Here is a 24,343-nt window from a genome sequence, read left to right as displayed (position 1 = left end):
TTTCGCAATTTGTCGTGTTTCACGACCTTACCCGGACCGCGTGGACAGTTTCTCGTCTTCCGCCTCCAGCGCCCGATCGTCCTCTACTCTCCGTATTTGCCGCGGCACTCCTGATGGTTCTCAGTCAGGACCGTAGATCACTCGAGAGAGGTCTGCTCGGAACCAGTGAAGTTCGGATGATCGGCTGCCAGACGAGGGTCTATCTGGCAGGAGCTCTCCCGATCGTTGCAGTCGTTCACTCTGTCGTCGGGACCTCTCCCACTGGATCCACGTGTCGCTGATGGGCCCCACGCTTGGGACGCCAATTGTTAAATGGTAGCGGCAGTTTCAGTCGATAACCTTTCAAGTATTGCCCGGCGGTAATCGCCTCTCATACCATTCGATAATTTACCAATGAAAGAGGCAGGCGCCGGAGACTGGAAGGCAGGAAACAAAGTTTTTATTCCGTCGGAGCAGAACACATCAGATCAGACAGCAAGGTATCGTCACGAGGTGCTCTAACTGCATCTCTGAGACCTGGTCTCTTATACACACGTTTATGACTTTATTGCAGGGTTATCATACATGGCACATTCTTGAGATCACTTTGATGTATGAAAGAACATCCTCAGAATCCTTGGCTCAGATCCGATCCCACGCATAGCTACAGTAGAAGTTCCCACCCCACCCGCAGTAGGAGATGGCTATCACACAGCAGGATATTCCGCCAATTCCCGGGGGGTGTGTGTGACCGGTCGGGTCTCAGGGGGTGGGGGGCCTTGATCTACTGTAATCCCTTTGATGTGGGGTGTTCCCCTTACAGTAGGGACAATAAACTGCATCCGCAGGGCTAGGTGATGGCCTGGGATCGGTTCGGACAATGGGGCGCAGAGGAAGGGGGTTATCAAAGAGATGCATGACCATGTATGGGATGTCGGTCAGGCGTGGGATGCGGTTCCATGGCAGGGTCGCGCAGAAGGAGAGGGTTTATGGCCCGTGTATGAGAGAGCGGGGGTGGCCGGCGCGCGGGGGATGCTTGCAGCGCCAGGGGAACGCGCTGGCGATCGACAATGAGCGGGGAGAGAGAGTGGGGTGCCTAAAATGGCGGCCGTGCGTTCGCTGTGCGTGGCGCTGGGGAGAGGCAAGATGGCGCAGATAATGTTCAGTTACAAGCTAAATTTCCACAACCCCAACAGATACTCCTACCCAGCTTACCCCTGAACCAGCCTCATTCTCTTGCTCATCAGCGGTACTATGGACATATGCAACCTTAAGCTCTGCTATCATTTCCCACCCTGCATCTCCAGAGTCATGACCACTGTGAACTACCTCACGGTAAACAACGATCACCCCAAAACTTTTTCAACGCAGGGAATCACAACGCGGTTGTTACAACGACCGCGTTGTGATTCCGCATACCATTACTCCGCAAGTCGGAACAACGACTTGCAGGGGCGGGGGGGTGTTGGATTCCTAGTCTCCGCACAGACTGGAGTTGGAATAGTAAATTATACTATTCCAACATCCAGCGCCCCCCTCCACAAGTCGTCGTTCTGACTTGCGGAGTAATGGTATGTGGAATAAACAACGCGTCGTTGTAACGACCGCGTTGTGATTCCCTGCGGAGGAAAAGGCTGCGGAATAACATCATAGATTCCTACTTCACAGATCGTTCATGCCTTGCCTCACAACTAGAATCCTCAGGTTTGCTGACTGAGAACGTTTGATCGCCTGCGTGACCATCTATAAGAGATATGGTGGCTAAACTTTGCAAGTGCAGTTCGGAACTCCCTACTTTTATACCAGGCTTGAAAATTACTATGTCAAGATCTGGAATCACTTAGACTCACCTGTTTTGGTATTTGATTAATTCATTCCTCATCAGTCTTTTTTATCAGCTGAGCTGAAAATCCAAAGTGATCAAATGCCTAAGACCAGTATACATCAACTTAGGATCTCTACAAGACCCCATTCGGGGAGGAGGGGGGAGGTCGTTCTACATGACAAAGCAGAGACTACTGGCCTCTACTGTGTGGGTTGAGGTTGTTTGCCTCTGATGTTCTGGGGTCTATCCTGCTATGGCTGTGCAAACTGGGCAAGTACAATCCATTGAGCACTTGACTTTGGTAGCAATGGTGAGTTGTCACAGGTTTCTTGGGCTTCATGTGAAGGTGCTTGAGCTCACCACTCAACAAACACAAATCATTCAAATAAAGGATTGTCCTAGCCAGTGCTTTACTTAAAAGAATAATAGTACTTTAGTGCACAATAGAAATATATTGTATCCGAAAATAAATATACATTGGTGTCCTGGTGTTGGAGTACAGTGGCTCATCTCCCAGCTAGAGCCCCGAGGCCCCCACTCCCTTGTTGACCCAGATGAATCCTTCCCTTTCAACAATGAGTAGCAAGAATCTGTGGTGCAGTTTTTCCTCGGGCACTCTTACAATAGCGCACAGTCTATTTGTCTTTGTTACTGAGTCTCACCATGCATGTATAAAAGTCTGTAGATCAGGTTGTTGTCTCGGCTACCCACTGCTTCCATACAACTCGACCATCTACCTGCTTCTCAGGTTGGGCGTGAGACGGCAGCACTTTTTGGGCCTCCTCATCGGTTGTATCAGGCTATCAAAGGCGCAGTGCAGCTCTGCTCAGGCTGTGGGATTCTGGATTGATGTTGCTACTTGCAGACCCATTTCTTAGGAGTTGTGAAGTGTCACTCTGAGCTACACCCACGATGGGGAAGTAATCCATTGTCTGCACAATGAGGGCACACTTGGTGCGCCCATCCGGATCACATGATAGATCCAGAATCTCACTCATGTCAAGGGACAGGCGCAGGCCTCTGCGTGCACTCTAGGTTAGTGTGAGCCTAGAGCCAAAATCGAACACTAGGAGACCAGATACATGGAGTTAGGCACTCAAGCAAAGGGGACAGCCATGTATACCATGTAGGGATAATTCCCATCCCAACAACGGCCATCCATGTATCCGCATATTGACTGATTCGCTCATTCACTGACTCACAGAAGCACCTACAAACCTGCCAATCAGTGAAGAAGCACTCCTTTATATAGTTAAAAAAAAAAAAATCAGATATCATGGCTGTCAGTGCTTGTTAAACATTCCATAAAATGAAACGTTCTGAGAAAATAAATTAAACAATGCCTTTGTTCCCCGAATAACTTCTTCAAACCGGCGTCCTTCAGCACTTTGCTGGTTGCTTTGTTGTTTTTGTAACTTTGCTCTCCTACTCAGTGTCCCCTAATACAAGTGATTCATCTTCGGCTTACAAAGGAATGAAAGGCTGGAAAATAGGGATATTTTTGTTGTTTTTTGAGGGAGAAAGCTGCCGTGGTAATGGTTGTTCTCCACCGTGTATAGATAAGTGTAAAATGTAACAAAACCTTCCAAACCAAGGTTTAATGTTTAAAACGTTAGTATGTAATACGTTTATATGTGTACAGGCTTCTGTTTAGAAAATCCTCTTGTTACTGGATTCATTATTTGTAGATAATAGCAGTTATTGTGATATATTGTCACATAGAACCTATCACTGCAGCTGTGACTTTGGCACTTGTTAAAGGACCTCCATCCATTCTAGGGATAAACGCTCTTTGATAAGCAAGTCTCCGCCTACGAGTTCTGTGCCTGAGGTTTATTCCATTTTGCCTTCTTTTCACAGGACAACTCCCTAGTGCGAATGGAAACCATGGAGACTGAGATGGAAGAGCTGGCCGAGCAGATCATAAAATGGAGAGCCTCCCAGAGTAAAATCCACAGTTCAGTGTTTAAAATCGACCTGGAATCCTTTTGCAACCCCACAGATACGAGTACTGCATGCTTGACTCCTGATGTCTCTGTCCAGCAACTCTGATGGTCTGTGCATATGGGTCACCTGGGCGCCGCACATTAACCCTTTGGTGACTCCGAAGTCCTCTTTGAGGGCCCGGCTGGTTCTCCGAGAGAAAGAAAGGCCTCCTCGGATAGGCTAGCAGGACATTGTGTTTGTAGACTGGGGAGAACAGCATGATATGAAGCTAGCAGAGAGTGGTACAACCAGATGGTTAGTATTGATGTATACCTTCAGTGCAATCTAAAGCCACCATAGGCTTGTAGCTCTGTGGAATAGAAGCTGAGGTGTCCATCTACCGTTGCACAAATGTCGATGCTGCTTTGGTATTTAACTTGGTTGCAGTGAGTGCTATGCTCCCTTGTTTAATACGATCCATAGCAGATGCATAAGTACGCTGCAATCAATGATTTTAATATTGCGCCTGCTGTTTACTCTGTGCCGCATACATTCAACAGCAGTACTTTGAAATTTAACAGCAGCGACAGCGTAAGAAATTAGCCTTGTCCTTGTTTTGGGAAGGTTTTTCTGCTTCTTTTCCTTGTTATTTTGTTTTGATACTAGTTCTATTTCGTACACGAGCTGTATTCATTGAGCAATATACTACAATATTACAATTGCCTGCAGCCTTCAAATCATTCTGTTGTGTAAAACATCAAACTCTACACTCCTTGTTACTTACAAAAATTGGTTTTCCTAATATTAGGCAGTTGTACATTCTTTGTATATAGTCGCAGATTGGTTTATAAATAAAGTATTTTTTTCATGCTCTACGCTCTTCTGTTTTTTTCCACCTAGCAAGGGACTGCATACACTTGATATTCTTATCCATCCATTTCTCGTCTGTTCTTAGTAGTTTTGGAGTAAACGTTTGCCACATATAATTAAAATCAAAAACTGCGCTAGCAGCTAAAGGTGAGTAAAGTCATGGGACCCATGGGAGGTCTGAATTGGTTGTCTTTGTGTCCACCTGTATTGCTGGTGTGTCTCACTTTGAGTTGTTTTTACCATCTGGGTAGGATTGCAGTTGTGAAAAGTTCCTTTTGCAGAGTAATTTCCAGTTTGTGATGTGTGGAGGTTGTCATTCACTGGGCCTTGGGCACTCGTTTGGGAAACTCATTGGTTTTCAGTGAGACCAGAACCTTCACACACAGCATCACAGCTCACCAGCAATCACAATGTGCTCTTTTAAATGTTTCGCCTGTCAATGTGATCGTGTTTTCTGAGGTTTAATTGCATTGAGTCATTCAACCCTGTTGAGTAATGAACGACTCTCCAAGAACCTGTGGCGAGGAAAGTAACTGGAGCAATTGGCTGTCCCATTCTTCATCATCTTCAGGCCTTTGATCCCAGAAAGGCACTTTTTTCTCATTCCTTTCATAGCAAGGGTGATGGGTAGTCTCTCATCCGCTCGAGATATGAGACTATCGTCCAGTCTGTTTCTGGTACTTCTTTGGAAAGAAAAAACAGGGCTTTTGACACGACTCTGTTCTCTTTAGCTATCACAGAACATTGTGCCACGACTTCCCTATCTTCTCTGGCTTTGAAACCACACCAGTCCAGCTGTCTGTGCCCAGCAATAGGTTCTTGTAGCATGGAGAGATTCTTTGAAGGCCATCTTCGCCACTTATCATGCACTACATGAAATAAGACTTAATAGGTCTGTCAGTCCAGATGAAGTCAAGGATCAAAGGCCTATCCCCTGTTTAACTTTCTGAAATATTATTGACGTAGAGGCTCAACTTTTTCTAAAGCAGACAACCAAACTATAGAACTCTTTCAGTCCAAGTAAGAAACCTTTTATGATCATCTGACATAGTGTAAAGCTCTAAAGACATAGTTGTTCCATTTCACCTAAAGATCTGGCAAGCAGACATGTCTTGCACCATGGCCTTGGAACCACATGTAGATAACTTTTGGGTACTTATTGGAAACATGGCTTTTTCCAAACAACTGACTGAACCACTGTTCCAATGTCTTGCAAGGCAATGGACCAGCAATACTACAAACCTGTTACTCAATGGTTGTATGATGGTACAACGCATGCCTAAACAACGTATTCCTGTACAACGTGGTCTTTCCACAACCGCGTCTTTACCGTGCAATTTTGTGGTAAAGACATGATGGGTAAAGGGCCATGCATGTTAAAGATCATATCCCTGCTCTGTACACTGTCCCTTTTCTCCCTTGCCCTGAGACCTAAAAATTAACCCCACATCTCAAAAACTACCCCGACCCCAGCCCCCCTGCCCTAAGCCCCATAAACTGTCTCCTACATCCCTAAAGTACCCCGACCCAGCCCCCCGCACTGAGGTCTAAAGCTACTCCCTGCCCTGTAATCTGTCCCTTTTCTCCTGACCTCAACCCAAAAAGCTGTCCTCCCACCCTAAAAACAACCCTGACTCCAGCCCCCCCGTTCTGAGCCCTTAAAACTGTCCCCTACATACCTAAAATACCCAGGGCCCCTGCCCTGAGGCCTAAATCTGCCCCAAAACTACCCCCCGCCCTAAAACTACCCCCCGCCCTAAAACTACCCCCTGTCCTAAAACTACCCCCTGTCCTAAAACTACCCCCTGTCCTAAAACTACCCCCGTCCTAAAACTACCCCCTGCCCTAAAACCGCCCCTGCCCTGTAAACTGTCCCCATGCCCAAGAAACGACCCGACCCAGCCTTGAGCCCTAAAAACTGTCCCCTACACCTGCTAAATACCCTGACCCAGCCCCCCCCACCCTGAGCCCTAAAACTGCTCCCTGCCCTGCAAACTACCCCGAACCACCTCCTTTGTCCTAAAACCTACCCCAAAAAACTACCGCCCCCCCCGACCCGCGCCCCACTTACCTCACTGCATCCTCTCCCGATAGTCCTTCCTCTTCCTGTTTTCTCTCCCGCCAGTCTGCTCGGCATCTAGACCATGCATTGCCTTAACCACGCATATACGTACGTTGTTATGGCATATATGCTGTTAAGGCATATGCATGGGTAAGGCAAGCATGGGAGGACTTGCGTGGAAACGGCACACGTTGCTGAGCCCGTGTAGTAAAGGGAGTTTCCCGTACTCAGTACCAGAATTTTGTCACCCATGGAGGATGTCTTTGTTCTCTCTCCTAAGCTTGTGCATTTTACTTGCCATGATCTGAGCAGATTTCTGACCCTCAGACACCACACCTGCCTACACGCACCCTCCATGGCACTGCCCCTCACACACACAACTAGCCTACTTGTAGGTCCTAAGCACTAACTAGCCACCATCTAAACTTAGATGCATGTTCTGCTTACTCTACTGTGATCGAAGTGCATCTCTGACGTGCATCACTTACACATACATTTAGCTAGGTCTTAAAGTGGGGCAGTTCTTGTCAGGTTTCAGTCCCGGCAGTAATTAATTTTTTGTTTTCAGGCGTTTTATTATTTTTTAAAACCAATCCAACATACAAGAATCCACATTACACTTCTGTTAGCTTACATAATATGTTGGGGATGCTTATAAAGACCACAATTGTATGCAGAATAAGAAAGATCATACAGTCGAGTGACAACATAATCTGCCTTAGCCGGTTGGACTAAGCAAACAGTGTGGTGATGAGCCCAACTAAAAACTATAAAGCAAGAGCGATAAGGATCTCTGTGGCTCTGCAGCATCTGATGATATATAACAGAAGCATATAATGGTATACACAAGCCGTCTCATGAGGAAAAATACCAATAAAAGGAAATAAAGAAGAAAAGCCCCAAGTATAACGTGGGAAGATGATAGCAAGAGATAGAGAATAGAAAGCTACCTTACAGTAATCTGAGAGGACAACCAGCAACCTTATACAGTAAGAACAGTGAATGTCAGTAAGCAACAGTTGCATCATGCATTTGGCAACCTTCTTGTTCAAGAGGGCACCTAAGGAGGTTTGCTTTTCTCTAGATCTTTATCAAAGGATTTCCAAAGGCATCTAGATGTGGAGACATTGTGCAATTTTTCATACAAGATGTTTTCCACACTTCTGATGGAGCACAGCAAGTTCCACCATTTATTAAAAGAGCTCACTGAGGTTAGTTTCCAGTCTGAAAGTATTGTCTTGGTGCACAGTGACAGCAGTAGGTCAATCACCATCAAGTTCTGTTCAGTGAAGTCCGCTGAATGGGTATTTGCGTGCAAGCCAATAGCAAACTGACAAAGTCGATCTCTAAGGATTCTCCTGTGATATCGTGAATTAAAGCTTGTATCTTAATCCATAAAAGGTGGGTCCTCTCACATGTAAAAAACATATGTTCTAGGTCCCCAGCCGCCTCCCCACATTTCCAGTAAGCATCTGTGGCACTTAAGCCAATCCTATGTAATCTAGATGGAGTCCAAAATGTCTTCTGAGTGGAGCAGAATCTGGTCTGTGCTAGAGCCGGTGTTACTTTTGCAATAAAGGGAGATTGCCAGATTTTTTTCCATGAGGTGTCTGGTGTGTTCGAGAGGAGTAAATATGAGTATCCCATTTCCCGGTAATTCTCAGCAAATTACTCTTAGGAGATTCTAGAAGTTTATATATGCATGAGGCAGAACGGCCTCTTCTCTAAAAAAAATTACCTAGTAAACCGGGTAGGTCAGGTAGGTGAGGAGACTTCAGTTTACCAATTGCACTTTTCAATCTCAAGAATTTATAAAAATCGATGTCTGGTAAATCAAGTGTAAAGCGTCGGGCCTAGAACAGGATATGGTGTAATCGGGTACCTAAGTCCCCAAAAGAGTTTAAGCCCTTCCTCGCCCACGATTCCCAGAACACCACCCTGGGAGACCAGTGGGGAGTCTTGTGTATCTGGATCCACCAGGACCTTTGAGAAGCCAGGAATGCTTGTAGGTATCCTGGGTTGTCTGGATTTTCAGACTCTCTAGCAGTTTTATTCATCTTCAATGTAATCGTGGAGATTCTTGCTTTCTTGTCCTTCCATAAAAATTCGGTCATATAATTATCCATAGGTTTGAAAAAGGAGGGGTAAAGGGAGACCAGAAGCATACTGTCAATAAAACTGACCATTATTTTAACGGTGTCCACCCAACCCCACCAGTTGAAATTTTGGGGGGACCATGTGTTAAGTAGGTCCTATATTTTGTTGGGGGGTTTCTGTTCATTAATGGAGACTGAGTGTTTGAGATTCTTACCTAACCAGATACCTAAGTTTTTGATAGCATCTGGTTGCCACTTCTGGCCCAATCGCCGCTGGAGTGCAGGGGACATTTAGGGGGAAGATCTCCGTTTTGTCCCTGTTTAAACAGTAACCCACCACTATTGAGTATCTATCTCCTTCATAATGATGTGAATAGTCTGTGGTGCTTCTTCAGTGAACAAAAGTAGGTCGTCATCCCAGGCTGCCACAACTTGTCTGCCGGGACTAAAATTGATCCCTGCTTTATCTGGGTTATCCCATATTGTGGAGATCAATGGCTCAATGACGAGAAGAAAAATAAGGGGGGAAGGCAGACAGCCCTGTCGAGTCCCTCTTGACAATGGAAAGTATTGAGAAAGGTGGCTTATTGACCATGGCCTTCGCCAACAGGTTTGGAATAAAGTGCCATGTTCATACATATAAAATCTTCCCCAAGCTGTGTTTGTGTAAGGCTACTTACAGAAATGACCAGGAGACCATGTCAAAGGCCTTTTATGCATCTACTGCAAGTGTAGCAGTCTGTGTATGGGTGAGCTTTGCTTTTTTTCAATACATGGCAAAACGTTCTGATGTCGTCTGAGGCAAGTCTACCTTTTAAAACTTTGTTTGCGAGGGAACTACTAGTTTCAATATCACCGGCTCCATTCTCCGAGCTTCAATTTTTGCATTTATTTTACAATCAAGGTTGTGGAGCGATATTGGTCTATAGTTTTTAACATCCATGTGTTCCTTCCCTTCCTTCTGAATGACTACTATAGTAGCTTCAGTAGTAGAACCCGAGATCGAGCCTGACATAGCATAATATTGAAAGACCGAGCGTAACAGCTTTGCCACTTTCTCCGCAAAAAGTTTGTCGAATCTGGCCGTATAACCATCTGGACCATGCACTTTTGCAGACCTAAGACTGTATTTTGCTACCATACTTGCCTCCTCCACAATAGGCGCATTAAGATTAAGTGCGTCTACCTGCGAGACCTGAGGGAGGTTACATGATTCAAGATATTAATTGGTCATGGAGAGGGGAGTGGGCTTGTTGGAGTTGTATAGATACGTGTAGAATGTTCTGAAAGTATCAATAATACCGTGTTGAGGAGATTACCTCCCCTGCAGAGTCTCTTATTACTGATATGAGTGATTTTCTCTTTGTATATTTCAGATAGTTTGCAAGGGTTTTTCCGGCTCTGTTTCTATTGCAGTTTCCCAGCATTGGAGATTTCGACCCATTTACTTAAAATGTGGTTGTATTAGTATTGTAAGCCAAGTAATTTAGCTAATGTTTCTGAACCCTTAGAGTGTCTCATCTGTTTGTCCAACTCCAGAAAGTCTGCTACTAACTCTGCAATTTGTACTGATGGATTTGTTTTTGTGTGCATTTGTTGGATCATTAGCCTCTAATTGTGGTTTTGAGTGTGTCCCTTTCCGTGTTTGGGGATGTTTCTGCAATATGATTCTCTTCTTGGAAGTGGTCAATGGCCTCTGCAATTTCCTCTACTTCTGTCATCTTAAAGAAGATCATCGTTTTGGTGCCATTGTCAAGGAGGGGTGGGGGGCGTTTAGGTTATGGTCCATAGATATACATGCATGGTCTGATATTACTATCCGCTTTATTTTAGAGGGATGAGAAATAGGAAGTAGACGTTTACTGACCATTATGTAGTTATTCTGGAGAAAAAATGATCAGGGAGGAGTAAAATGTGTAATCGCTGCCTGAGGGATTATATAGCCGCCATATGTCAGTTAAATTATTATTGCAGCAAATTCTCTTTTGTTTATAAGATTTAAAAAATATATATATATCTTTTTATTAAACATATACGTCACCATAATAGTTTGATTTGTCACATCAAATTGTACTTTAGTATCATACACTAACACAGTACGTACATTAGAATTATCATAGCTCCATACAGTTGTTACGTTGTAAGCATGTTTACATAGATTATAATGTCCTTTACATGTCAGACAGTTCCGGTTCACGAGGCATCGTTGGAAATTCACATATCCCCCCTCTATAGGTGTTCCAGCCACCTTATAATTCCCAGTGTTGCCCGTGTTTGCGCCATAGAGCTAAGATCTGTAGAGTCTCAGATATTCAAGAGGCAGCGCTTGGGTTCAGGAGGGACTGGTTTCCCGCTAACTCTTGTAATGGTGTTCATGACAGATTTCCAATACAGCTGTTTTGCAGGGCACTCCCAGAATGTATGGTAGAAGGTACCAACCGCCCCACACTGCCGTAGACCAAGCTGGGTAGGAGCTCTTCCTATTTTATAGAGCATAGTTCTGGTATAATATATCCTGTGGAGTATTTTAAATTTCACTAGGCGGAGCTTGGAGGAAATCGCTACCTCTCTGGGTGAGGCAAGCGCTTCCTGCCAGTCAGTGTCATCAAGTTCCCCAACCTCCTCCCATATGTGGTGGAGCTTTAGCAGGGTTTTTTTTTTTTACAATTTTGTTTTTAAAATATATTTCTTTTTATTAAACAATCCGACCAAAACACATCAAATGGTTACATGCAGGTGCCTTCATCGTTCCTTAATAACATTTTATACATTTCAAAATGATACACATTTATTGTAGTAGGTAGATCAAGGAGATTCAAGCGCTTCAGTGTCCCTCAAACGGTCTGGTGGGGCACAGATATCCCCCGTGTAACGGTCCCAAGCTTCCCATACCTTATTCCATTTCCCCGGGCATACCCTGGCGATGTAGACTGATTTCTCCCTGAACATGCACCAGTCCAAGGCCTCCATCTCCCAATCTGAGGCGATTGGCTGGCCCCCCACAGCTGAGCAATGTTATGCTTTGCCACCATGTATGCTAATGTTCCCCATTGTGTTGTGTAAGAGTTTAGGTCCGTTGGTTCCCAGACATTTAATATGCATCAAGAGCCTCTGGCTGCAAGTCAATTCCCAGGACCCCCCGCAGGGTGCAATGAACCTCCCTCCAATATGATTGTATGTGTTGGCAGTGCCACAATATATAACTAAATGTCCCCAGTACCCCACAGCCCCTTCTGCACTCTCCGCTTTCTGAATGACCCATTCGAACTAGACGGTGACCTGTAACATATATCCTATGTAGTATTTTTAGGTGCACTAGCCTCAGCCTTGTCTGGATTGCCACCACACGCGGGGATGAAACCGCCTCCTGCCAGTCTTCGTCGTCTAGTTCTAGTCCGTCTTCATTCCAGTTTCTTTTTAGATTAAGCAAGGGATCTTCCATGTTACTTATTAACTTCCTATAAATCAGGGAGATGGTCTTCTCTGTAAGGTGTCCGTCTAGTACCCTATCTTCTAGGGGAGAGGCGTCCGGAAGTGCCATTTCCCTAGGGATCTGGGAAAGCAACGCATGTCGAACTTAAAGGTAGCGCAAGTACTCACTATCATTTAAACTGAACTGTAACTTGAGCGAGTCGAAAGTGTGGACAGTTCCCTCCCCCCATACATCTTTTATTTGCGAAATCCCGATAAGGTCCCATTTGTCAAAGCCTTTGGATTTCCAGAGGCTTCCTAATTTCGCCGAGTTCCAGAGTGGGGTGGCCAGTGTAAGTTTGCCTTCCCACTGCAGATGTCTATTGACTGTATGCCATATCTGGATGGCATGTGCTGTGGGTCCAGTGAGCAGAAATCCGCGGGGCCCAGCATACAACGCTCTGGTGTATTCTCCCCCGGGGAGCTGCCACCTATCCATGGCAAATCCAGGATCATTTGGTTGACCGTAAATCCCATGATTGATAGCTGCCAGCTGGGACGCCCAGTAATATTTCTTTAGGTCGGGCAACCCTATTCCTCCGTCATACCATTTGAGAGTTAACTTTGAGAACGCTATACGGGGTTTACCATCCCAACGGATTTTTCTCTGGAGCCAAGGCAAAGATATTTTCAGTGATCCCAAGTTCTGGGGTTGCCCTATGTGGTGGACTGTGCTGGAGATGCCCTCATTGGTACTGTGCTATTACTTATGAGCTTTCGGTAATGTTGTAATATGGTTTCTACTTTGTGTACCTTATGGGAATGGTTTTTCACTAAGGTTTGTAGAGTTGATATTATCTTGAAATGGCATTAAATTAGTTTATATAAAAAAGTAGGGCAGAGTACGTCACTGCAAAACATTTTATTTAACACACACAATTTGGAAATAGAAATTCAGTAAGTATGCAACTAAGTAAAATGTGGCTGAACCACAATTGGTACTGATAAACGTATGCAAGATGTTATATACTGCAGTCCTATCCCGGAAGAACTGATTGACTTGGAATCTGGTGCCGCATTTCCGTAGAGCTTTCCTCCCTCTTGAAGCCCCAAAATACTTTCCGATTGGTTCATACGTGGTATATCTGTGAGTCAAGTAGGGTTATGGGTGAGGTGTTCATTAACAATCTAAAAAGTGTTATTGATTCTACAGGCCAGGTTAGCCACGGTATACTTTTTATTTATGTCCCTTATCCACAAATACCAAACATGCTGTTAAACAGAGGAGGGCAGCTTGGCAAGAGTGCCTTTTGATGACCGGTATTTATCTGCTGCACTTCAGCAAGATCTCTCCTTCACAATCTCAGTCCATCGCCTGCAGTCTATGCGGCTGCCTGTCCCCTTGGCTCTGACCGAAGACGATAAAGCGCCTGTGGTGACTTCTTACAGGTCCTAGGAGTAAGGCGCTTCTTGCCACATCGGTGCACCTCATCCTTGCCGCAGAGACCTGGAGAGGCTAGAGTATCCTGTGTGGCCGGCCTGGACGGGCTGTCCATCAGCGCCTAAAATGGAACAGTTCAGAAATAAGACTTATGAGATGGAAACAGGATTATGCCTGTTATACTTTATAAGTTAATAACCATATCATCACAAAAAAGTAATCAAATAATCACTGCTGTAATGTGCCAAGGTGAAGCTTAGACCAGCAAGCACTTCTTAAAACTATGAAACTTGCTGTATGACGTTAAACTTGTGTTTTACAGTTTTCTTCCCCTATAGGAGCACTGTATGTGGCAAATAGCAAGCAGTACAATTAGGTGTTGGCCAGCATTAAAACTGAAAGAGAATAACTGTAGAACAGGACACCATTCCCAGACACACTTTGCATTTCCAGACCCTACCTGCAGCTCGGGTTCAGAGGTCACAGTCATCCTGGTAGAGGGACGGCTTTTATCTGCATGTGTGAGAAAGAGAGCGAGCTATCAGAACCAAGAACCATACGAGGAGAGCACAGAGATGATATCACTTTGACTACAGCCCCACTCTGCTTCAGATGTACCCAACAGGGTGAGGGTTCATCAGTATATTAACATGGAAAGTATGTCTTTTTTGTACACTGTCAGCACCGCTTGCTTTGCCATAATCCCACACAGCAAGGTATAGAATGGTAAGTCTTGCTTTCGTACTTAGCTTAGGGAAGTATTATTTTTAATCCTATGGAAACGTGACCCCTAACACAAATGTAATGATAAAAACCACAAATGTATGGCTAAATTAAGTTAACACATTTTGTGAGCTTGTTTTGAATTAAGGAATGCGGCAGGTAGACTGAAGCAAGCGGGTGTACGTTCTGCACACACCCTCTCTCATTCATGCACCCCTCTGATCTCTACCAACGAACACTCTGAACAGGCCGGCTCTAAAGATCGGGCCTTCGTGGTACCAGCATATACTCGGCCAACATTCCTGACCATTCCTATGACTATCCAGACTGGGAAGAAAAGTTGTCCGCTACAGGATCAAGAATGGTTCATAAGGCCATGCTCCGCAGAGAGACTGTGATAGACACTTAGGGGCATATGTATGAAAAAGTTGCATCGTCTTCGTGCCATGCAATGGGGTGCAAGAGTGACGCAACTGATAAGTCAGATTTATCAAGCCACGCAATGCCACCATGAATGGCCCTGCGTGGCTTGATAAATCTAGAGTAACGCAACACAGCGCTAATTGCTGTGTTGTTACACTGCCCCAGGAAGGCATTCCATGGGTGGAGCGTGGGTGTTCCCACCCAGGGATTTTGGCTCATTCTCAGATTTTCCATTACTGGTAGACCTGGGAATACATCAAAATGCAGCACCTCCCCAGGAGAGGCATAATAAGAAGAAATGTCTTTATTTCTCCTTGTTTTTTTCCTCTTTCTATGTGTGATGCATTCTTCAGCACTCCTAGAAATAGTTACCTTTCAGGATTGTTTTTGTGCAGGCAGGTGTTCCTTCCTGCACATAAAAATCCTGCTTACAACGCAGGCACCCTTGCACTATGGTGCAAGGGTGCCTGCATTGGTGCTAGGCAGAACATCGTTTACCAGTGCAGGGAAAAGACAGGAATGTGCCGTATAATTTCAAGTATGCACCTTTCTACCCTTTCCCTATCACGCAGCGCTGCACAGTGACTTGCTGCGCTGTATGATTTCTTAATAAATATGCCCCTTAAGACTTAAAAGAGATATAATGGCCTCCTACCAAAATAAGGGCAGAATCCTCCTAGTACCAGGAAGGCTGGACTTTCAGAGCTGTTCTGTCAATATGGCAGCCTCGGAGTTAGGTATGGATTCTCCACAACATGACCGCATCAAGAAGATGCTAATTCATATATATATATATATATATATATATATATATGTGTGTGTATATATATTTTCTTTATTTCAAACTTCTTCAACAATACAACATCCATCATGTCCACAGAGAATTACTTCTTGGTAAGCATCCACAGCTTGGTAGAATCGCCCACTCTTACCTCCTTGTCAGGCATCATCCGGTTTCACACATATAACTGTTATTTAGTTCAGTTTGCCCGTTATCCTCTTCAAACCTCAGTAGTAAATAATGTCTGAACAGAGACAAAATATCCTTCGGGCGTGAGGTCTCAGGGCAGCAGGTCATCATACCGTTCTAGTTGTTCTTTACAATAGGTCAGTTCTGCCCAGGGTTGGATTGGGATTAAAAATCAGCCCGGGCACGCTAAAAAAGTGGCCCACATTTGCATATTGCCTTTCCACAAAACACTGCTTCGGTGAAGTTTTATAAAGAAGAAGGGGGGAGGGGGTTTTCTCACAGACACGTTTTCTTAACTTTCCTTAGATAGAAAGAAAACGCAGGGATTAGTTCACACTGGTAAAACACACCTGAAAACAAGTGAGGCCACTTCTGCTCAGGCCCCCCCTCAATATGCTTACATTAATGGGTCCGCCCTGCGAGAGAAAGGGAGTGACACTTCTGCCCGTTGATAAAAGGGTGGTAAAGGAGCATATCTGCATCCAGAAAGGCCACTCGGGCACCCACTGGGCCGCTGGTGGCATCCGAACACAGACACTGTCCAAATTGGCCCCCCAAGCTGCCCAGAAAAGCTGCCCACAGCTGGAACTTGGATACTGGCCCTCGGCCATTGCCAGAGTGCCCACTTTACCAATCCGACCCTGGTTCTGCCAACCACATATTCAGCGTTGGAGCGCGACCTCGTCCCCTATCTTGGGCCATCAAGCATTTTACTAACAGTAGTGCAAGTAGTGTAAACTTTTGGTAGGCAGTATTTTTTTTTTAACCAATCCAAGCAGAGCAACCACCCAGGTCATATGACTCCAGGTTGCTGTTATTTTGTGTATTGTGTTACTTACCTGTTCCCAGAATGCAAAAATCTTTGGGCACGCCCACACAAGATGTAGGAACCCCAATCAGTTTCCATTTCTGTAGGACTGATGAAGTATAGTACATACTGTGTAGGAATCTGAATTAGATTATTCACAATCTGTTGCTAGGTAACAGTTCCCCGTTTGCAAGTCACAATATTTCCATATCGTATTGGGAGGGAAGGCCTCTAAATTCTCATCCCATCTCTGAATTGCGGGAACAGTGTGCTGGGGCATTACTCTCAAGGTCACCCAGTATAGTGTCATTCTAAGCTGTTTGAGAGTCTTCACAGTGATAGCTTTATCCAGTGGGTCAAAACGCTCTGGTTCTGTGGTGAAAACAGGTGTACTTGTTTCTATGATAAAGAAAGACATCAAGCGGATTAATGTCAGAGCGTGCTTTGACGATCTCTATAGTTATGAATTGGCCCAGTTCATCCAGGTCTCTCCAAATATTAATGTGTAGTTTATGTAGTTGAGTATCTGCTTTTTTCTCTTTGACCATGGGAAAGAGAGGATATGATGACAGCGGTACTAAAAGTTTACCTAAGTTTATGTTTGGGCTTGCTTATGAGTTGGTCCCATGCCATAGCTAGACAATGTCCTATGTTGATTTCCTCAGCTTTGTTATAACATTTGGCTCAGAGAACGGACTAAAGAGGGATGGAATCTTCCCCATGTAATGTGTGAAATTTGCTTGTGCACATAAGTAGTCAAGATCTATACTTGGCACTATACAGCCCCCTTGTTTGTAGGGCATAGTTAACGTTTCCCAGGCAATTCGAGATTTGTTGTTGGCCGATGCCAGTTTGATTAGTAGGGTTGTAAGGATATGAAAAAAACTTTTGTTTAGTGTGATAGGTATATTGACAAAAGAGTATAATAATTTGGGGAGAATAACCATTTTTATCAATCCTAATTTTCTGGCCATAGTATGAGGCAAATTTAGCCTCTGTTAATTTATTTGTGAATGGTGCTCATTGCACTCCCATGGTTTAATCCTATGAATTCGTCCTTATTATGGCTGATACATATCCATATCCCTAGATATATAATGAGTTTGTCATGCCATTCTAGCAGACAGTCTAGTTCTACCTCTTACGTCTCCTAAGAGAGAAGCTCGCAGACTTACCACAGTTGATTGTAGGCCTGACAAGTGCCCAAATTGGATGAATTCCCACATTGTGGAAACAAGACTGTCTTGATGTTTTTTCCAGATAAAGTGTTATGTCATCTGTACAGAGTGAGGCCAACATTGGTTGGTCCATAAACCTTAAAGCATTTTGCAAGTATTTTTGTCTGCGTTTAGTAGAAAGAGGTGCAAATAAGATCAGAGATTGAGGTCATTCCTGACAGGGACCTTGTCCAGTTCGAATAGTGGAGAAATTCGGCCAGTCATATGTAGGTTGGACATTGGACTGGTGTCTAATCAGTTTCATAAATGGGTTAGGCATACCCATACGCACCAGTATCATTGTCAGTAGGGCTATTCAAGAGAGTTTAACCCCATAAAATCATCCCAAAGACTGCCACTGCAATCATTCCTGGTTTAAGCTGATGTAGGACTGGAGAGATAGTACCTAAGTTGTGTGTTGTCGACCTTCCAGATATAATCCTACCTGGTCGGCATGCACCATTTCTGGTTGTATTGGGAGGATTCTGTTAGCCATCATTTTTGCCAATATTTTGGCATCACAATTAATTAGTGATAGGGGTCTGTACGATTTGGGAGTTTCTGAATGAACTCTAGCCGTAATAGCCTTATCAAAGACAGCTTGTAGTTGTGGGGGCTAGTAGATCAGCATAAAGATGATAAAACTTAGTAGTTAGCCCACCAGACCTTTGCCATTCCGGAGCCCCCGCATCAGAGGTTTGATTTCTTCTATCATAATGGGCTGCAACAGAAATTCCAAATGTGCATTATTTAGCCACCTGCAGGAAATCTTGTTTAGAGACTGCTGAATGTTTGTCTGCTTGACACTACATTTAGATGAGAATAAATCCCCATAATCAATGAAGATCCCCTCAATATCCAATATCTCATTTATTAGACTGCCACTTGTGTACCTTTGTGGAGGTGACAATGTTTGCAGCCTATGAATTTTGGATTGTTGCGGCTAGTGTCTTACCTGGTCTCTCACCCTCCCAGTATGCTTTTGGCTTTGTCGTATTTCGCAAGGTAATCGGCCTCTCGTTCCGTTGTCTTGTATATTCCGTTACTTTTTTCCTGATGTCCCCTCCAAGCACTGTTTCATCTTGGTTATCTGTCCTTTCAAGTGTCTTATCTATTCTTCAATGTTAACATTTGATGGAAGATGGAGTTTAGTACTCCATGCTGTTGTGCTATTCTGTGACCTCTAATTAGAGTAGCTATCTTTTCCACAGTTCCCTGGTCGTTATTGAAATAATTATTTATTTCTGTCCGTATTTCCTCACAAAAGACTGTCTAGCAATGTTCTCAGGGAAAAGGGCCTTATTTTTTCTATCCTATGAGCTCTGGGGATTTTGAGATGTAATGAAATGGGGGAGTGATCAGAGAGTGGTTGTCCAGGTACTCTCGTTACGAGTCATCAACCAGTAATTGAGCGGGGACCACATATTGTTTATGGCTGAACAGTATAACCCTTCTCTCTGGGATGTGTGTCTAGTTCTCCATAAAGTAATGTGTTCCCATTCTGATATAATCCCAGCCATGTGGCAGTGTTACCTTTCTTTGGAGAATGTGACCACTCCATGTGTGGCTCAATATTCTGTTAAAGTCCCTTCCCCAGAATATTCTTTGGGTTCTAATTTTTTCATTTTACCCCATAGGGAGTTGAAGAATTCTGGGTTGTCATTATCTGGGCCTTAAGTGTTGATAATTGTCACTTATTGCCTGTCTTGTGTGCCCTACACTATTGCGTATAAACTTGAGGCATCTGCTACGTTATATGTAGGGCGAATGGAGTCTCGCGTCCAATAACAATAGCAACCCCTCTGGCATATGAAGAATATGATAAAGTCACACTGAGTCCTGCCCACTTGTTAAACATCTGTTTATCATTCAAGGGAATCGGGTGTGTTTCCTGAAGTATGGCTGTGTTCACCTTTTTACGCCACAAGTAAGCCACAACTGCATTTTTGTTGGGTTCCAAGTTAAGAACTGATATTGTGTGTTCGTTTCAACATGGTTGGTCATCCGTCTAAATTCGGATGTTCATGTGCTGTGTATATTAAGATGTTTTTAGCCATGTGTGACAAGCTACTCAGCATAGAGATACACAACATTGTGGGACTGTTTTGCAGTATGATGATGCATTTCAGGCAAAACAAGACTCTCCCTTGCCAGCCCCCCCAACTTTGCCAGCGAATGCCTCTGCCCTTCCCCGGTTGCATCCCCAAGTTTGCTCTCCCTACATTAACAGTGATATCAACATAGTAAAAATAGTAAGAATTTAAATTGCTCTACAGTTTAGCATGGAGTTGGGGGCGAGAGCAAGCAAGAGCCTCCAGTTCATAAGTACCACCCATTACCAAAGTGGCTTAGGGACTTGAAATGAAATAATATTTGTGTAGCGCTGCTGTGACCTCAAGGGTATCTTGGCGCTAGCCCACCCAACTGCAACAGATGCATGCAATGTGGTTGTTGCATTATTTTCTTTTCAGCTGTATAGGCTCTACGAGCCAGCTGGACGGTGTAGGAAGGTGGAATCTGACTATATGGTTGCCCCCACTTTTTTCCTGGTGTTTGAATGGTTTTTGACTAGTCTGGCTGGGATCCTGCTATCCAGGACCCCAGCCTATCTGCTTACTCCCTTAAATGATTGGTGTGCATATTAGATGCACTAGTGATTGGATACTGTGGTACCTTATGAGCCCCTAGTATATGGTACCTTGGGTACCTAGGGCATTGGTACTTCACAGGCCTACCAGGGGCTGCAGCATGTATTATGCCACCCCTGGGAAGCATTCACAATCTGACACCACAGGCCTGCTACTGCAGCCTGTGTGAGGTAGTGTTAGCACTCCTCACTGAGGTATAGGTTCCTATATCTCACCATACACACACATATAAACCTATCAGTCACCCCTCTAGCAGGCCCTAACAATCCTGAGGGCAGGGTGCTTGGTTTACTATGTGAGGGGGTGCTTCTGCCTGAGCAGGACCCCTCTGCAGCTGGCAGAGTCTATTCTCTGCTGCTGTTTGTGGATGCGGTTAAACCATATACTCAAGTGCATTATAACCTCGCGGTAAATGCTAACTTTGGAAAGACTGCATCAAAACATGTCGTGTTTGGTGTCAAACAACTTGGAATCCTACCCCCACACCAGTAACTGGTGTGGGAATAGGATTCCACCCTTCTAGAGGGGACGACATGTACACACTGTACTACACGGTAGAAACCATCTAGAGCCCTGGCATCACAAAATGGATGCCACCAGCACAGACACCGGGCTGCCCTCCTGCTGCTGACCGAAACTCGCAGTTGAGGGAGCCCAACAAAGGGTTTCCTGTCACAGGGAGGTGTCACCACCTCCCAGACAGGATTTAGTGTATTGGAGCTGGGTGGGTGCACTCTTAGAGTGCTTTGAAGTCCTGCACTGGGGGAGCAGTAGGCTCCTCTGTGCATATGCCAGCTCAAACCGGTTCAAGGGCTACCTGCCCCTGCTCTGGCGTGAAACTGGACAAAGGGAAGTGGGTGTAACCACCCACTACCCTGACCCTCCTAGAGGAGTGGTCATAGAGCTAGTCCCTCCCATCTTTTTACTATAAGATACCAAAGCTTGCCAATGCAACTTAGATTACACCTGGACGACGCTCTACTAAGAAGAATCCTGGCCCTTCGACGTTCCACTATCTCTGGAAGACTGAAGAATCTCCCTTGGAGTCAAGGAGTGACTCCCCTGCTTGGCAGGCACCAAAACTCTCTACAACGGTTGCAAACTTTACCGCTCCGGCCGGAGCCCGAAGTCCCTGCGTCCCCTGAAGCGGATTTCCTGACCTCTCGACGGTCATTTCGAGTCCCCAGCGAAGCTGTGGCATCTGGACCCCACGAGTGACGAGGAACAGCAATACCAGGGAACCGTGCACTGATTTCGAGTGCAAGCCCTAAACTACGTCCAACGAAGTTGTACTTTGGACCACTTGTTGTCCAAGTCCCTAGCAGGTCTAGTACCGAAATTCAGTGGCCTACCCCATCCCGAGTGACCGTGGGCTGTTGTTAAACTTTTCCTGCAAAGGCGTCTTCGCGGTTGCTTGCCCATTGGCTAGTAACTCACCTGAAGACTTCCACATCGACTTCAAGGACTCGCCTGGTTGCTCTGGGCCTGCCCTCACTTACCCTCGCTGGGTAAGTCCATCAGACCTTGCTGGTCTGCACCATCGCCAATCTTCACTCCACACGAGACTTGCGGTTGCCAAGGCTTGTTGGCTCTAATCCGGGTGCCGACACCGTCAACAGCTGCAGACGTCGTGGGACCTCCCGAATCCAGCTGCTGGTCATCGTCAAACCTTCCTGTACCTCGTGAGCGAAGAGACAAAACACCATCATCAACCTGAAGAGACGGGACAGCTGTGGTCATCCATCTTGCTGGCCACTGGTCACTGGCAAGTGACTCTGAACTCTGTCCCCTCAATTTCTAGGTCTTCTGCAACTCCAATCCATCTTCGGATTCGAACGGACACCTCTCCAGTCGTCACAAGCAGCAAGTCTCCAGTGATCTCCATTGGAAACAGCATCGCGACCCGACACCAAAGGACACCTATGCACCCGGCTTCCCTGGGTGAGGTAACTCGTGCACTCCGGTGCCCAAGTGTGTGTTGGCTTTCGAAATACTTACCCTGTAAGTTGCTTGCCTGTTGACTTTTGCGAAGTGCCCTAAAACTGTAATTTACAAACTGCGACATTTGCTATTGAAACACATTGAAAACCCGCGTGTGTGTTTAGACACTGCACGCGTCTCCTGTGGGCTGGCTACTTACCTGCTAACACTGCAGAAGTGAAGCCCTAGCGATTCCCAAGGCCCTAGGCCTCTTCATTTTGCAAGTCGAGTTTGTTACACCATTTTTTTAGTATATGGTCTGGTACGCCCCTAGGGCTACAGCCATATTTGTGCTTAATTTATTGAGAACTGTTGATCTTTTGAATGTTTACCTGGCTCTAATCTCATAAAGAGATTAGTAGAGTATATTTAGAAATAAATACATATATATTTGATATATATACCTGTGTGGTGTCTTTTCATTTGGTAATTCAAGACATTATAAGGTAAAACAAGCTGCTTTACATTCCTCAGAGACTTAGCCTGAAGGCTGCTCTCCACAGCTACCACTAGGATAGCTTTCTTTAAAGGTTGTCTTAAACCTATCTACCACAAGAGTCGAATTGGACTGGTGCAAGGTGGCCACTATAACTAGTGACCAGCATATGCCAGGCCAACTTCTCGCAGACGGCATCTGTAAAGTCTGGATATAGTGATATTGATCATCCACTGAACTAAAGGTGCTGCTTTCCCTTGCTATTTGTAGTGCCAGATCATGATCTCTGAAGTTCAGTAGTCTAGCAATGATGGGTCTGGCAGGAACGCCAGATGGCAGACGTGATGCCAGCGAGCAATGTGCCATTTGTACCGCAAAGAGCTTGGAAAATCTGTATTTTCCAAATAGCAAACTTTGCCCCATGTGGATGATCAAATAGGGACTTGGCACTCAGTTAGTTATTACACACAATATCTGACACAATATTAATACATTTGGGGTGCTCTCAGAGGTAGGGAGATTCACCAGACTCCCCAATCACATGATCAAGAGATCACTGTCAATACCATATCCTAGCCTCCAGCACACACTTTATAAAGTGTTTACAGTACACCAAAGTATGTTCAAAATCATAATCCGTTTTCCATTGTTTTTAATTGTTCGGCCTGTCAATCACTTCTTTGTTGTTAGCCACAAAGCCAACACCTGTTTCGTTGTTAATGGGGAATACCCCACAACTTCCTTTGGGCTGTATAATTAAAAAGAATATCTGCTTCTTATTGACGGTTTTACTTCAGTCCCGGATAAAATCAATATTGTGCTCCTTTTAGTCCCCACTATGTCCTCGAGCATCCTTAATCCAAACACTGTTCAGTAATCATTTCGTTTTGTGCTGGAGAGGTCTCATAAATCCAGAGATTAACATCCGATTCTGCACCTTTCCAATGTGTAAAGCATGTAGAGCGAGTACGTTGATTCTCAACTCTTTGAACATACTTTTTTGTACTATAAACACTTTATATAGAGTGTGCTTGAGGCTAGAATATGGTATTTCCTAATGGCATTTCCTCCACAAAGGATTCCATTTTGCCATTGTCAGTTGATTTCAATATCCCCAAGATGCGAATATCATTTCTCCATGATCTGGCTTCCAGATCTTTGTTTATAGCTTTGATAAGCAAGAGTATGTTATCCGTTTTCAGTATTTTTTCTCTATTACATTGAAGTTCATCTTTGGTGGTGGAAATTCTGTTTTACTCCTTAGTCAAGCAGTAGTTGTGCTTGTTGATTGATGAGAGACTTGACTGCATACGTTTAAGTAGTGTTTCATGCCTACTTCCTCATTTGCTTCGTCTGGATCATCTTGTTTCATGGCCCCAGAAGCGCTTTCTGGTTCAGGTTGTTGACCAGCTCATCTGGTTTCGAAGGGCAGTTTGGGCTCAATGATTTTCTCCATCTTATTAGCCGGTATCCCACTGGAAGAGCACATTTTTTGTATAATTGGTTAGGCCTTCAGGCAGTACAATGG

At 44.8% G+C, this 24,343-nt stretch overlaps 2 protein-coding genes across 5 annotated transcripts in view; one reads left to right on the top strand and one right to left on the bottom strand.

Moving 5' to 3' along the window:
* HAUS2 (HAUS augmin like complex subunit 2) overlaps nucleotides 1-4,605 on the top strand; it is an 80,196-nt gene extending 75,591 nt beyond the window's left edge. For both annotated transcript variants that reach the window (XM_085627062.1, XM_085627063.1), the window contains exon 6: nucleotides 3,665-4,605. In XM_085627062.1, the coding sequence (XP_085483188.1) occupies nucleotides 3,665-3,856 (192 nt within the window). In that variant the 3' untranslated portion in view covers nucleotides 3,857-4,605. The remainder of the gene's footprint in view (nucleotides 1-3,664) is intronic.
* Nucleotides 4,606-11,227: 6,622 nt separating this feature from the next.
* HEATR4 (HEAT repeat containing 4) overlaps nucleotides 11,228-24,343 on the bottom strand; it is a 774,416-nt gene continuing 761,300 nt past the window's right edge. For all 3 annotated transcript variants that reach the window (XM_085627058.1, XM_085627059.1, XM_085627057.1), the window contains 2 exons: nucleotides 14,071-14,123; nucleotides 11,228-13,731 (listed from right to left, as the gene is read on the bottom strand). In XM_085627058.1, coding sequence (XP_085483184.1) covers nucleotides 13,552-13,731; nucleotides 14,071-14,123 — 233 coding nt within the window. In that variant the 3' untranslated portion in view covers nucleotides 11,228-13,551. The remainder of the gene's footprint in view (nucleotides 13,732-14,070; nucleotides 14,124-24,343) is intronic.

This window comes from Triturus cristatus, chromosome 9 (assembly GCF_964204655.1).
Source record: "Triturus cristatus chromosome 9, aTriCri1.1, whole genome shotgun sequence".
Classification (NCBI taxonomy): Eukaryota; Metazoa; Chordata; class Amphibia; order Caudata; family Salamandridae; genus Triturus; species Triturus cristatus.
Note: the sequence above shows the minus strand (reverse complement) of the source record. Positions and strands in the feature narration are given on the sequence as shown.